The 14,416-nt window shown below is 34.5% G+C and overlaps 1 protein-coding gene across 2 annotated transcripts in view; it reads left to right on the top strand.

Annotated features, from left to right (window-relative positions):
• The window catches only part of PXDN (peroxidasin), an 82,373-nt gene that overhangs the window by 12,124 nt on the left and 55,833 nt on the right, over positions 1–14,416 (top strand). For both annotated transcript variants that reach the window (XM_082757302.1, XM_082757301.1), the window contains exon 2: positions 13,322–13,393. In XM_082757302.1, the coding sequence (XP_082613428.1) occupies positions 13,322–13,393 (72 nt within the window). The remainder of the gene's footprint in view (positions 1–13,321; positions 13,394–14,416) is intronic.

Here is a 14,416-nt window from a genome sequence, read left to right as displayed (position 1 = left end):
TTTTTAACTGCAAATCAGCAAAGCTTCAGTGGTTGGGAAATAAAATGTCCATTCAGCACAAGCTTGTCTTTAGCCCTATGTCTGGGCATGGGAAGCATCTGTCCCTCTGGAGACCAGAGCAAGCGTATGAGCAGGCAGAGCCTCAGGAGGAGAGATTTCAGCGACATTACTGCTGTAGTAGCACAGCATCTGATGTCTGAGGAAATTTTACCAGTAGAAATTTATGTGCTTAAGACGTTAAGTGCTGGTTTTGTGGCTTGGACTCTTCAGCATTTTAAATTCTACTTAAGGTGTCTAAGTGCTTTTGGAAATCCCAACCTTAAAATTGGCATCTGTATGCCTCTGGATTAGAGGATATATTTGTCCTTCTGACCAGTTTTACTGCAAAGGTACTTTAGGTCCAGGGAATTTTTTTCAGGTGAACTTGAACTTTGGCAAATAATCCTAGCAAATAAAAAATAAAAATGTTTTCATTGTTTTCTAAGCAGTATGGCAGTGTTTTTAGTCAAATGGAGTACTTGCAAATTATACACATTTTTACACATCAAAATGTGTAAAAATACCATTTTGAAAGGTAACTTTAAAGACCTATTATTCATAGCTGAGAATAATTTGTGAGTATATATTGTTACTGAAACTAAGTTTTTTTAATATTTGGCTGCAGATAGTACTCATGAACATATGTATGTATATATATTTTGAGACAGCTATTTATACTGTATATTAAAAATCATAGAATCATAGAATATCCCAAGCTGGAAGGGACCCACAAGGAACATAGAGTCCAACCCCTAAAAGAAAATTGTAAGTCTGATGTATTTAAAAAGCTTGTCTATTTAGTTTATTAACACTGGTATGTGCCTGTGTGATTTGTTTGAATTTTCTCTTTGGTGGTTTGGGAAATATCGCATCATTTTTAACTTATAAAATAGGGATTATACCTCTTTGCAGTTAAATACAAAACAAAACCAAACTGAAAAACAAAACAAAACAAAAACAAGAAAACAAGAAAAAAAAAAAAAAAAAAAGAAACAATACCACAGAGTCACCCTATGAGAGGTTCTTAAGTTTCTTTTGGGTGCTGGCTGCCAGCAGTAGTTGCTCATTTCTGTCCTTTGTCTTCTTAGTTGGTTTGTGGAATTAGTTGAAAAATAAACAAGGGAAAAACATATGTGGCTTCACTCTGAATCATTTCCCTGATCTTTGTGTGCTGTGATACCTGTGAACAATGGTAATAGCCCCAGTGAAGAGGTGGCCTGGAAAGGAGCAAGAGGAAAGAAACTCCATCGTCCACTGCTGCCACTGAGGGAAGCTGTTAACTGGTCCATGAGGCTGTTCTTTGTCACCAAAATAGTCCTGACCTCAGGGAAAACCTTAAAAATAAGCCAGCTTTGGAAAACAACTTGGAGAGCCATGTTCAGGCAGAGAGAGGGATGGGAATCATAAGTGGCACTGCTGAGGATTTCCTTGCTAAAGAGGTCTCATCCTGTGTTGATGAGACTCATCACTTCCTCATGCCTGCTGCCCTCACCTGGGAACAGCAAATTTATTGCTTTGGAAATGTCTACAGCTTTGACTCCTAAATTCATTTTTAATTAATACTATTCCCAGTTATTATGCTCGGTATTTTTTATGTGGATATTTGAAAACATCTGCATATTTTAAAATGCAGGTTGATGTTTAAATTAACCTTTCAGCTGTATTTCTACTATTTTCATTCTATTTTTTTCAAGAATAATCAAATGTTTTGACTTTTCGTCTTTTGTTGCATATGAACGTTGTTGAAAGCATTTTTCTTTCTGTTTGAACACCAGTAAGATTCATTGAGAGCTCAAGACTCAATGAGAGCATTGGGGCCCAAGTGATATTTATATCATCTTAGTTGGTTTGTAACTGGTAAGGAGCGATGAAAACAAGTTGAAATATGTTCAAAATGGAAACATCAGACTGAACTACAACTTTAAAATGGCATTAAACTGTGAAGGCTGCAGTAGCAGAGTGTATTCTATCAGATACCTTCACTTATATTCAGAAATTAACTTTTTTGCCTTAGGAATAACATGTAAAAACAATTTTTATCTAGCTTTCATACTTTTTTTTTCTGGTATTTTTAGGACTTTGTTAAAGTGAAGAAATAATTACAGAAATATAAAAGAAAAAAGAAGAAAAAATGTTTTTAATTAATTGTTGACTTAGTAGTGGCAATGTTAGAAGTGCAAGAAAGGGTGCATGATTTAAGACAAATGTCATCTCCTGAGAGACTATTGTAATGTAGAAAAACTAACAAAGACGTACAAGACTAGTAACACTGATTTGGAAACTTCAGACACATCTACAGTTTTCAGGAATTGAGAGGTAAAATGAGGTGTATGTTGATTCCACTACGAATTGTGGAATATGATAAAAACATATACAATGTAATATTTCTTATTAATATTTATTCTTTTGATACATTCTGTAACATGGGTTGTTTCCTGATGATTAGGAAACATGAGTGGGAAATGAGCAGTAGTGGAAAATGACAAGTGACTCTAAAATTCTTTTAAAGATTTTTTTCGTTGTTGTTATTATTAGAATTTTGATATAGGTGTTAGAATGGACCTAGCAAGAAGAAAATCCTTTTAGATTTTCTTAGAGATTCCCATTCCTAAAACTGCTCCATTGGGTATTTTACAGTTAAAAGTCTTTTTCCAGTGCTCTTTATAGGCAGAAAACAACTTCTCTCCTCCTCAGAGGGAGGAATGCACAGATTCCTGTGCTGAGGTTGTCTGCACTGATGAGGAATGAGGAGATAAATACTGGGAGGAGGCCTAACACAGCCTCAACACTCCTGGTTCTTGCTCAGAGTTTGCCTGGCCAGGAGCAGGAGGAGTGGGAGGCAGAACATGAAAGTTGCTAACTTATCTACTCTGGCAGCCTGTCATTAGCCTCAGGAAGCAGACAATTCAATCCCAAGAGCTGCAGCTTTCTCAGTGAGCTGACCTGCAATTTTCCATTAAGTGGAACGAAGAGCAGTCGCTTTGTCAGGTACCAGGAAGACAGGCTGCAGCCAAGTGACAGAATACCTGCATTTGTTTTTCTGATCTTAATGCTTTTCATAGGAATAGTAAAATGTCTTTTGTTTCCATAACAACAAGCATCCGGATAAATTCTAACACCTCTGAGTCTGTTTGAACACAATACGACTATCACTATGTTAGAAATTACTGGAAAGTACTTAACAGTTGGAAATATGTTCTGATAAAATCTGCCTTTTAGGGAGGGAGAGTGACACATGGATTTATGATGAATGAAGCCTTTTGAGTTAGATTTAGATGTTAGATTTAGTTGCAGTGATCCCTTCAGTTTTCCCCATCCTTTGGCTTGATATGGATCTTGTATTAAAAGACTTTGAATTGAAGGAGGCAAAATAGACATTCTTTAGGAAAGTCATTGGCATTGTAGATACGGAACATTATTTGCTGGTATAATGACTATAATGCAAGATCACAGGACTGCATCAGTGAAACTGCCTTCCCTGATGAAAGACAAGTGCAGAAAATGCACTGACAGGAAAAATGACACTTTGTGCTCATATTTTTTAGTTTACCTGCCATTCATTACATCTCTCAGCTCTCACTTACGTCCACATTTTCAGCCGTAAGATCTGCTGACACTTGGAGCTGATTGCCCTCCATCCATGGCCTGAGTACCCTTGTAAGGGAGACTGAAATGGCAGAGCTACAAGGAGGCTTAGGAAGGGATCAGACTTCTGGCGCTTGGGTGAAACTGAGGTAACTTGTGTAGCAGTGCGTGTTTTCTTCTGTGACTATGAACATGCAGTAGCTTGTAATGCATCTGCATCCGTTTTCCTGACGGGAAAGAAAGAATTAATCCCCCACAGCGCAAAAAAAGAAAAACCCTTGTTACAAAGGATTGGAAGTGTATTTTCCGGCTCAACCTTTTTGGTGTTTTAGGATATATATTTTTAAAATTAATTTATCTTTGTTAGTCTTTATGAATTACTGAAAAAAATATGACGCATGAACTTCATTCCTTAACTCCTTTGGATGTACTTTAAGAAAAAATAATCAATGCTGTATTTCACTTACAGCTTTTTAATTTGAGTGAATGGAATCTGAAGATAAACCCATTCAAGCTGGAAGGAAGGTCAGATTGTCCCATTTTTAACAGTGAACAAAGTTAACTACCAGAATGACTTACTTTAGGTTCTCACTTGATTCATAGTCTTTTTGAATCACAATTTTATATTTTTCTCAAAGGCGTAGTTCAGCGCTATCAGAAATAATTGTCTTAAGACAGGAACTTCTCTACTGTTCTGGGACATGTCCTGTGTGGGAACTCAGAGGATGATAATGCTTCTTTTTGGCTTTCAGTTCTTTCCTCTGAGAATACCAGTATTTCATAGATGAAGAATTTCAACTTAAGCATCTTTGCGAGGAAGAAAAGTGCAAAAACATTATTTTGCACAATGGTAGATATCAGAACTAATGCTCATATATTATCATAACATAAAAGCACTATTTTTGTGGATTTTTCACTGTAATAACTTAGATGACTATTAACTACAAAACTATATTGCAGCACTTGTGTCAGTGATTCCTGCTATGCCATACACTTCCCTCTTTGTTGCCTTCTGTAGTGTACTGTAGAAAAGAAACTTTTTTCCTTTTTTAATTGAGAAGTACATTTGAAACAGGGTAAATATTGAGAAAGAAACTGAAAAGCTCTCTATCTAATTCTCTAATTTTTTTTCAATGTATCAATATTTCTTTGCAATACTGATTCTGCCAACCATCAGTTCATTCTTCACTTGATCCAAGACCTTATCCATCTAGTGTTTATTTTAATGCAGCATCATGCACAGATATTCTGGCCAATTTTATTGGGCATGGCATAAGCACAGGGCAAGAAAATAGCCCTTTCCTGAGGATATTTGTGTCAAAAATAATCAGCTGTGAGTCATGACTGTAGTATCAATAACCTTTTTAATTGTTTGGTTTTAGAAACAGTGACCCCTGAGAGCACTAAAATTAGATTTTGCCTTGTTATTTTTTCAGGATGCACAAATAACATTACCTCTAGCCATACCCCTAAATCTCTCACACTCTTTATGTCTCTCTCTTTTTCCTTAAATATAGCATGAGAATTAGAAACAATTACAAAATAAAACTTATACATTCAAAATACAGTGTTTCTGCAGCAGATGGATTTTGGAAAACTCTGAAAGTAGATAAGACAAAGATCACACCAAGTAAAATTTCCACATGTAATTCATGTCAGTTAAGCCTATGTGCCTAAAACTTTGAACCAGCAAATCCCACTTGAGTCTTATTAATGGTACTGCATAGCTGGTTGGAAAAATTGGCAACAAAGGCAGCAAAGGGATCTACAGACTTAGTAAGACAATACTGCATTGCGTTTCACTGAGTTCACATTTAAATGTTTTCCTTTCAACTCTAATGGCAAAATAATTGTTAGTTAAAACAAATCCTCAGCTCTTAGAGAAGGCTTGGAGATCATAAGCTTTACATTCACCAAAACTGCACCTGATATTTTTTAAGACTTATAAATTGAAAGTCCCTTTCAACAAATCTTACATATTTGACCCAATCAGGCATTATTTAAATAATAATAATATCATCCAGATTTTTAAAAAATATTTTGTAAGCATGGTTTTATTATCAAGGTGAGTACTGCCAAATCTTCTCTGTCCAATTCTACAAATTTCAACATATTTATGATCCAGCCATTCACTTTTCTTACTAGAATTATGGTATACTAAAATAAATATAAATAAATATAATTGATATAATAAATATAAATAAATAAATAATATTGACTGTAATAGATACTTACCATGCAAGAATTATGTTTTACTTTTCCATATAAAAGTTCAGTGGCTTTATCTAATGTGCTGAATGGTGATGTACAGATAATAAAATCTCCCAATGCAAATTAGAGAAAATCATGTACTATATGTAGTAATTAGACTGGGGTAGAATTCATCCAGAAAAGGGATTGCCAAGAAAAGGAGAACAATATAATTTTGTTTCTAAAAGAATCACTAAGGTCAAATCTTAAAACCAGGCAAAAAAAAAAAAAGTCTTGGTTCTTCTGGTATTCTAGAAAATGGCATGTTGCTCATAGGGAGGATTAATATAAGTAGTGCTATAGCTGAAAGTGGGTTTGGGTTTTATTTTTTTAAAGTGGAGGACTTCTCTTTGTTTGTTCAACAAAGTGACACATTTTTTTACAGGGCAGTAGTTAAAGCAGCATTAAAGTGCCATTGACATCATCCAGTTACTGCTCTGACTTGATTATATAACCTCTTTTGTGCAATTTTCATGCTCTGCTCTGTTTGAATGTTTTTACTATGCTGATGGCTGTTTTTCATTTCCTGCTGGGATGACCTTGAATAAAAAAAGAATAAGAATAAAGTAGACATAAGCAATGTAGTCTTGCTGGCATTTGCAATTCTTTTGTTCTGTGTTGAGAAACATAGTAGTTTGGCATTTATGGTATAGGTTATTTCTGCTGGGTTGTAACTAATCTTCAACTATTAGAAAAAAAAATAATGTTTCTCTTGAAACATTCTTTTGAATTTGCCACTGGTGACATGATCCCCTTATGACAATTCCTACCTTTTCAAAACATCTAAAGGGAGGTAAACAAATGATCAATGCAATAGTCACTCTTTAAATAAAATTATTAATTTAACCTATCAAACCAAATAGATATAACAATTTAATATTTATTTCATTTATTAAATTGTTTCCTCTTTCAGTAAAGGAGAAAGAAAATAACTGGTTTGCACTTTTTTTCTTGATTCAGTGTATATTATGCAGCTGATGGAATTATTATTTTTCTGTTTTGGCTTTTATTATTTGTCTGTTTTGGCTTTTATTATTGGTGCTGTTTAGCTACCCTTAACAGATGAGCAAGTGAATACATGGGCTTTCACACCTAGATCTCTTTCAGACTTTTTATATCTCTGAGTTTCAGAGAGATTATAGTAACAAGGACACCATCGTTTGAAATCATTTTGCATTATTCCTGTTGATTCTTATCAAACCAAAGCCACCACCTCCTTTTAATTTCTCAGATTTAAGTGATAAACATTATATTAGTATGCAGTTTACAAACCCTTTAGCTTTAAATGATTTTCACTGGAGATTTTCACTCTGGGTGGGGTTTTGGTATAGGGCTTGTACTTTTATGGTCTAAACTTTGCATTTGAGAGCTTCCAGGTTTTAAGATATTTAGGAGAGTAGGATTTTTCTAGATATTTCCATTTTGCTGCTGTGGTGATTCTGTTTCTCTTGAACTGAGGAAATATCTCATATTTCAGGAAAATATCTCAGGAAAATACCTGGCAGGGATTTGAATTTAAAAACTTTCATATCCTAAATCAATGCTAAAATACCATCTAATCTGTGAAATGATGTATGTGATGAGGTACTTACCTTCACTGCTAATGAAGATTCAAGATTTAATTTCATTTCAGTGTTTTGTTGTTGTTTTGTTTGGTTTGGTTTGGTTTCTAATGAAGATAATAGAAGTCATTAATGTGTCATCATCATGTTTCAAACAGCAGCTGTTCTTGCAGAAACCTAGTAGTTCTACGTTTGTTTGGAACTTATGTTTTTGATTGTTTGTTTGTTTCACTTAATCCAATTGCTATGCAGTGTTTCTTAAAGTAAAGTAATATTTTTTCATTTTTGGACAAGAAAAAATTATGAAAAATGCTGGTAGATTCCAAATGATTAAAGGAATCTTCTACAGGTTGGTAGTATAGGTGATGTGGAACAGCAGGTGTACCAAAAAGTATTAAAAAAGGAAGTGTCTCATGTCACAGAATTATTTGAAGCTAGTACAAGCCATGCTTGGTTAGCCACAACACTAAACAATAACAAATAAATGTATTATTCAAAAAATATCCTCTCATCTGCAGGGGAAGCAGGGCTTGTAGTGTAGGTTTACATTCATCTTTACCAAATTCAGGAGAGCTGTAAACAGATGGTGAAATTACATATCATGTCTAAAAGTTTCCACTTAAATATAGAGAAGTACTATCAAGCACTCTGTAACAGTAGAACAAAAAGTGACCAAAGTAAACTCAGTTTTATCACTTCCATTAGTCTAATATTCTGAAGACATCATTGATTGAGAGGTATATTGGTGATTCCAGTTATTAAAATTGGAATCTATATTTATTTATGTTATGTTTTGTAAGTCTTACTGTTATATCTAGCAATGAGCCTTCAGTTTAATTTTTGCTTTGGTTTCCATCTTGCACCCTTGAAGATGCACTACCAAAGTTCTGAATGTTTTCAGCTGTCTTTGCTGTTATGAAATATTTTATTTAATGATAATGTTCTAAGGCTTTTGTATTGAGGTTTAAGTGCAATGTAATTAATTCATAGAACACTGTATATAAAAGTTGTGTATAACCTATAACAATGGAAAGAATGCCTGTAGTTGTGATACAAGATTTGAAATCTTTCTAATCTCACCATTTCTCTCAGATGTGAATGTGAGATGTAGAGTTCTTTGCTAATGCCCTGATGGTGGATTGCATACATACACTATGCCACAAGATATGTTTTAAAGTAAATCATCACATGATACATTGTTTATATATCCATAAGTTGGATAAAAATCGGCCAACTATGTTTGTATATATATTGAGAGAGAGATCTATGAATGAAACAATAGTTTAACAGGTTATTTTTTACTTTTCCTTTCTTATTAAAGATCTTAATATGGTTTTGCATCATGATCACTTTATTTCTGACATGAATTAAAACTGAAAAACATAAAAAGTCTTTTCCAATATACTCTGTATAAAGCTGTTAAGGGATTTTAAGGAAATCCCTTGTGGAAAGTGAAGTGCCAGGGTAGCTAGTCTGTAGGCTGAGATGAGAAGGTCATGGCAGGGGTGGAGCAGGAGGAGAAGTCCTGGTGCTCTCCTCTGCACTTAATGAGGAATTAGCCTGTTTGCCCCATTTGGGGACACCGCTTTTGTATGAGCTGCTGCTTAGTGAGTGCTTATTACCTGGCAGCAAATAGCTTACCACCAGCAACTGGAGGGGGGGGACTTGTTTTGACATTGGATATACGCAACTGGATGCCCGGGCTACCACATTTTGAGGTGTATGATGGGAGTATGTGACATGTTGACAGCCTAGCCAGTTTTATTTAGAACAGTTCTTTTTGTTGTTGTTGTTGTTTTAGTTTGAGGATAAAACAGCACCTTTAAAAGTCAAATATATACCAAAAAGAATCTGTAGTAGGATTATTGAAGTACACCAAGTCTCTTCTTTTATAAAACTAATGAAATGTAGAGCCTTAACTCTGTTCTTAGGACGTTGTTTTGCAATAATTAGAAAAGGATAAACAAAAACAGTGTAGATTTTGTGTTTAAAAAAAAATAAATAAAAAGTTATTTAAAAATAAAGTTTGTTCTGAATAAAAGCACTTCTTTTGTAGGGAGGGATTCCTGTATTTCAGAGTATAATAACAAACTTTTTAAATTGGCTTTTCTTGTAAGTTGCTTGATTTTTAAGTTGAGTATATTCCAAAGCTGTATAGTTCACTGTATATTCGATTGTGTGATTTTCATGCTCCAAATAGTCATTAATGCATTTCAGTATATATTGATGTATTCTATAAAATACTTTTTATAAACTTGCAATGCATTTACATGCCTGAATGTTGTCTTGCTCATTAGAATGTGTTAACAGAGAGCTCAGTTTTCATTACTGTGTACTGCCAGGGCAAACTTAAATTTATTGTGGAGTGCTAAGAGCTGCCATGGGAAAACTAGTTTATGTATGACAGTAGGAGCTGCATAATATTCTTTATATATTTAGAAGTTTTCATCTTGTTTAATTATATAAAAATACTGTTAAAAGTTATTTTTGATCGCTAATTTGGAAATATTATTAGTCTACTGTTGTTAAAAATAGTTTCCTTCAAATAAGGAATTTATTAGAGTTTATTTTCATCCAGACAAAACGTATCTGCAGCCCAACTCATTTGCTTACTAATACAAGCTCTTTGTCACACAAAAAAGAAAAATACTTGGTGTTAAAATTTAACATATCACAAAGAAAGTGCAAACCTGAGGCATCATTTCAGATAGTTCAGCAAATTTTGAAGTTAGATATACAGCATTCACCATTTTGTGTCATATGAAACCAACTTTTTATTTAGAGCTATTATTTCATTTTGCATTTGTTTACATGCTATACAACTAGATCTTAGAGATCTGCGTTAAAACACGGGCAAAGGAAGCCTGCTAAGCAGCTGCTTGTTGCTCTCCCTTTGCTGCGTGCTGCTTGGCATCTGCAAGCTGTGGGACCCAGACTGCTTGCAGGCACTGGAGCGCGCCTCCAAGGGTGTCCAAGTGCTAAATTGTCAGCGTGCTCCCTGGCACGTTCTTGGCCCCCGCAACCTCACGCTTGCCCGATCATTTCCTGCTCGTGCTCCATGACTTAGCACGGAGCAGATGACACAGGGCCAGGAAAGTAATCCTGGGAGTTGTTGGTTTACGATGCATAGTTGACACTGTTTGTAAATGAGAGCAAAGAAATAACAATATTAGGAAAGCATTTAGGGAGGTCAGGCAGAATTGCTCTGAAGGAAGATGCTTAGGTACTGGAACAGAAGCCCAGATAATTCAATATAAGAAAGTTGCAGTAGCCTCCTTTTCCCTAAAAGTATTTCTGTGTTGTCTAGGTATGATTTAAAAGAATAAATATTTTCACTGTAAATATGTAATAAAGGCAATAACTTGAATTAGGAGGCAGGTATACTAAATTTGTTCATATCCTCTATGTACAAGAAATGAATATATAACAGTTTTAGATATTTATTCAAAAAATATTATAGTATTCTAAAATCCCATGCTGTCACCATAAGTGCATTATTTTTATTGACAGTTTCATTTATTGTTTTCCTTTCAGTAATAATTGGTAACTGATGAGGAAGGGAAAAAAAAAAAAGATAGTCAAAAACTGAGGTGGACTGCCTCAGGCTTCCACTATCCATTGCTATCTGGCAGGTAGCAGGATTTGGATGTCAGGAATGCTGAGCATACAGAAGGGATTCAGTTGGTTTGTAAAGACAAAATGAGGAAAACCCATAAAGGTGAAAGAGAAGCAAATGGACAGGGAACAAGCTTTGGGGAGTAACAGGAAAGTAGGCAACATGGTTGGGCAGAAAAAAAGGGGCAAAGAACCTCATCCTGCAGATTAACCACATGATTTCAGCAACACAAAATATACTTGTTCTGGAGATCTGTATCATAATGGTCTTGCTTAGGCTACCAAATTGTTATTCAGGTGTCTAACACAGCCTTTATTTCTGCCATCCGAGGGATCAGGTCCCTTGCTTTTTGCTCCTGTCGCCTGAAAAGCAGTTTTCAGAGCTGATCTTGAACATGACCTATGGGAGGATGATACTTCAGGCCTGAGAAACAATGCTCCTGTTTTGTGTTGTACATGCTTTTTTTTCCACTCTGGTACAGCATTGCTGGTTGAGGCTGGTTGTTGTTGTTTACGCAAGCCTTTATTGACTTGAAAATCTAGTGGCTCTCTGGTAGTTCCCTGTCTCACTGCTGTTCAGTTAATTATTTCCACTTCTCAGGGATTTATAACTTCAGGCTTGTTTCTCAACTCAAACATCCTCCAAAATATTTTTAGTCACTCCAAACTTGTCAGCATCTGTATGAACCTTACTTTTAACCTTACTTTTTCCTTCTACCATCATTGTCTTGAAATATTTAATACCTTATGTCAGACTTCTGCCTAGTCCTACTTGATACGGCTTTTCTGTTCAGTAACTAATCTTATTCTCTATCTTATTTCCTGCCAATTTTGTTTTACACTTGTTTTATAGAAATTTCCTCCAAGCCATATTTATCTGGTTTGTTTATATAAATGGCCTGTATCAAAACCCCAAACTAACGTGCATAATGTATACTCTTATTTCCTTGTTCATGGTTTATTATCCTGTTAGATATGGAAATTAAGACAGTTTGAAAAAAACAGTTCTTGAGAAATCTACAGTGGTCATGAATTTGCTTTTTTTGTTCTCTGTGTACAAGAAATAGCTCATGAAGCATAATTATAACAATTTAGAGAACAAAAAAGGGGAGTATTCTTTATATTTTTTATCTGAAGCAATTGGTAATGTTCTAAAAATAACAGTGCAATAAGCATGATGGTTGTGATCTTTCAGATTTTACATACTTCAATTTGCTTCCCTTCTGTTTGCTTGCCAGAGATGACATGGTCCTTCTTTATGCACATCCATCATCAGGTGCTAGGGAAGATGGCAGACCAGATCAGGTCCTCTTCTTTCCTTGCAGTCCCTCTCTCACTTTTGTGACCTTCCAGGAAGCCAATCCAATTTGCTAATCAGGCAGAAAATTATTTCCTGGTTTTCTTTTTCTTTTTCTTTTGCATGGGTCTGTTGATCATCAAAATGAGTTGATTGAATCTGTTTCTGAGCTCCATGTCACTGCTTTCTCTTCAGCATCTCACTTGAAAAATTGGAGTTTGCTTCTTGGAGAAACTCTCATTAAGCTATAAGCTAAATTCTCATAGCTGGAAGCTGAAGGTGTTGAAGACATATTAAAAGTTAGGAGAAAGTATAATTAAATAAGAAAACAAATTCAAGCAACTGGATTTACAGGTTTGCAGGCCAACAGAAGGCACCTATGCCTCCTTATCCAGAACAGAAGAGTGGAGTAGCTTAGAAGTCTTGAAAGCTGTTTTCTTTTTCTTTTTCTTTTTCTTTTTCTTTTTCTTTTTCTTTTTCTTTTTCTTTTTCTTTTTCTTTTTCTTTTTCTTTTTCTTTTTCTTTTTCTTTTTCTTTTCCTTTTCCTTTTCCTTTTCCTTTTCCTTTTCCTTTTCCTTTTTCTTATCTTTTTTTTTTTTTTCTTTCTAGAGTTTTACTCTGTTATTTACAAGCAGCTTTCAGAATATGAAGACAATTCCACTGAGTGAAATAAAAGCCAACATCCCATTACAAGATGCTTCATTGTGGAAGAGAATATCCTTCATGAATAGCCTAGATGCAGCCTTAAGCATTGACTGCTGAGGCTGTATTTGGTGAATCCTCTGCTAAACACTGTCAAACTAGAATTGTTTTGCTTCTGCCTTTATCCATATTTAAGGTTTATGGATGGAGACTGGTCACAGTGGTCCCCAAAGCCTTGTGCTTAGTTCAGTTTTTCTTATGAAAAAATACATCATTTTTGTTTGTTTGCTTTACTCTAAATAACATGATTTTTTTTTTCTTTATTCTACAGAGATCTAAGATTTAATAGGATTAAAGAAATCCAGCCTGGAGAATTTAGACGGCTTAAAAACTTGAACACACTGTAAGTTATTTTTCAATCCTAAGGCCCTTTTCCCTTTTGATTTAATATGGTTAACTTGATACTGTGCCAAATTTACTCACATTTCACAGGTAAGTAGTCTAACAAATTTCAGCTGTAGTATTTACACAGGTGAGGGAAATAACGTTTAAGTCCAAAGTATTTGAAAGCAACACCAGGCATATGTCTGTTAAAATAAAAAAGGAAAGTATTTGCATCCTAATATTTTATTAACATTAAAACATTCTTTAATTGCAAATACAAAAAAAAAAAAAAAACACCACACAACTTTACTATATCATTGTTTCTAAATTGTCATAAATATTTTAGTTGTAATATCACATATGATGTAATATGTAGTCACAACAAAGCTGTTCAAAGGTTCAGGTGTTCAAATGTGTTGCAGTTAAAAAATATTTGATAAGCTCTGTTTCTAATGTTTTGAACTTTCTTATTCTAATACCAGCCAGGATGGCAGAATTTGGAAAGTTTTATTCCTACTGAGCTTCCTTTTGAGATCTCGGTTACTGTGTATGTATGTAAAGAGAAGACCATGTTTTGTAACATTTTTTACACATCCATAACACTATATGGGCATTATAGTTTTTTTTTTTTTTTTACTTAGTATTTCCTTTGTATTTCCTTCAAACATCACTTTTGAAATGGCTGCAAGCATGTTTCTGATAGGTGATTGCACATTTGTGAATGCAGACAGTTGTGTTCGTGTGTGATGTGAAGACCTTAGTACATAGAAGAATAGTAAGAAATATTCAGGGAAAGTCACTTAAATGCACCTGCTAATGACAATTCTTTGATAATGTCAATTTTATCAAATTCAGCCCTCTGTGTAATTGTGGCACCAGGATTTTATTTTCCTTCATCTAAGGAATGTTATTTCAGTTTTTAGATTTTTTTTCTTTATTTTGTCCAGACTTTTCTCTTGCAAGGCAGTGACTGAGGATTTGTAAACACTTAGCAGTTTTTCTTCTAGCAGTTACTGTTAGCAAAAAAGTCTTTTGTTTTGTT

Source organism: Aythya marila, assembly GCF_965140915.1.
Source record: "Aythya marila genome assembly, chromosome: 3".
NCBI classification, from domain to species: Eukaryota; Metazoa; Chordata; class Aves; order Anseriformes; family Anatidae; genus Aythya; species Aythya marila.
This window is presented reverse-complemented; position numbering and strand designations above follow the sequence as displayed.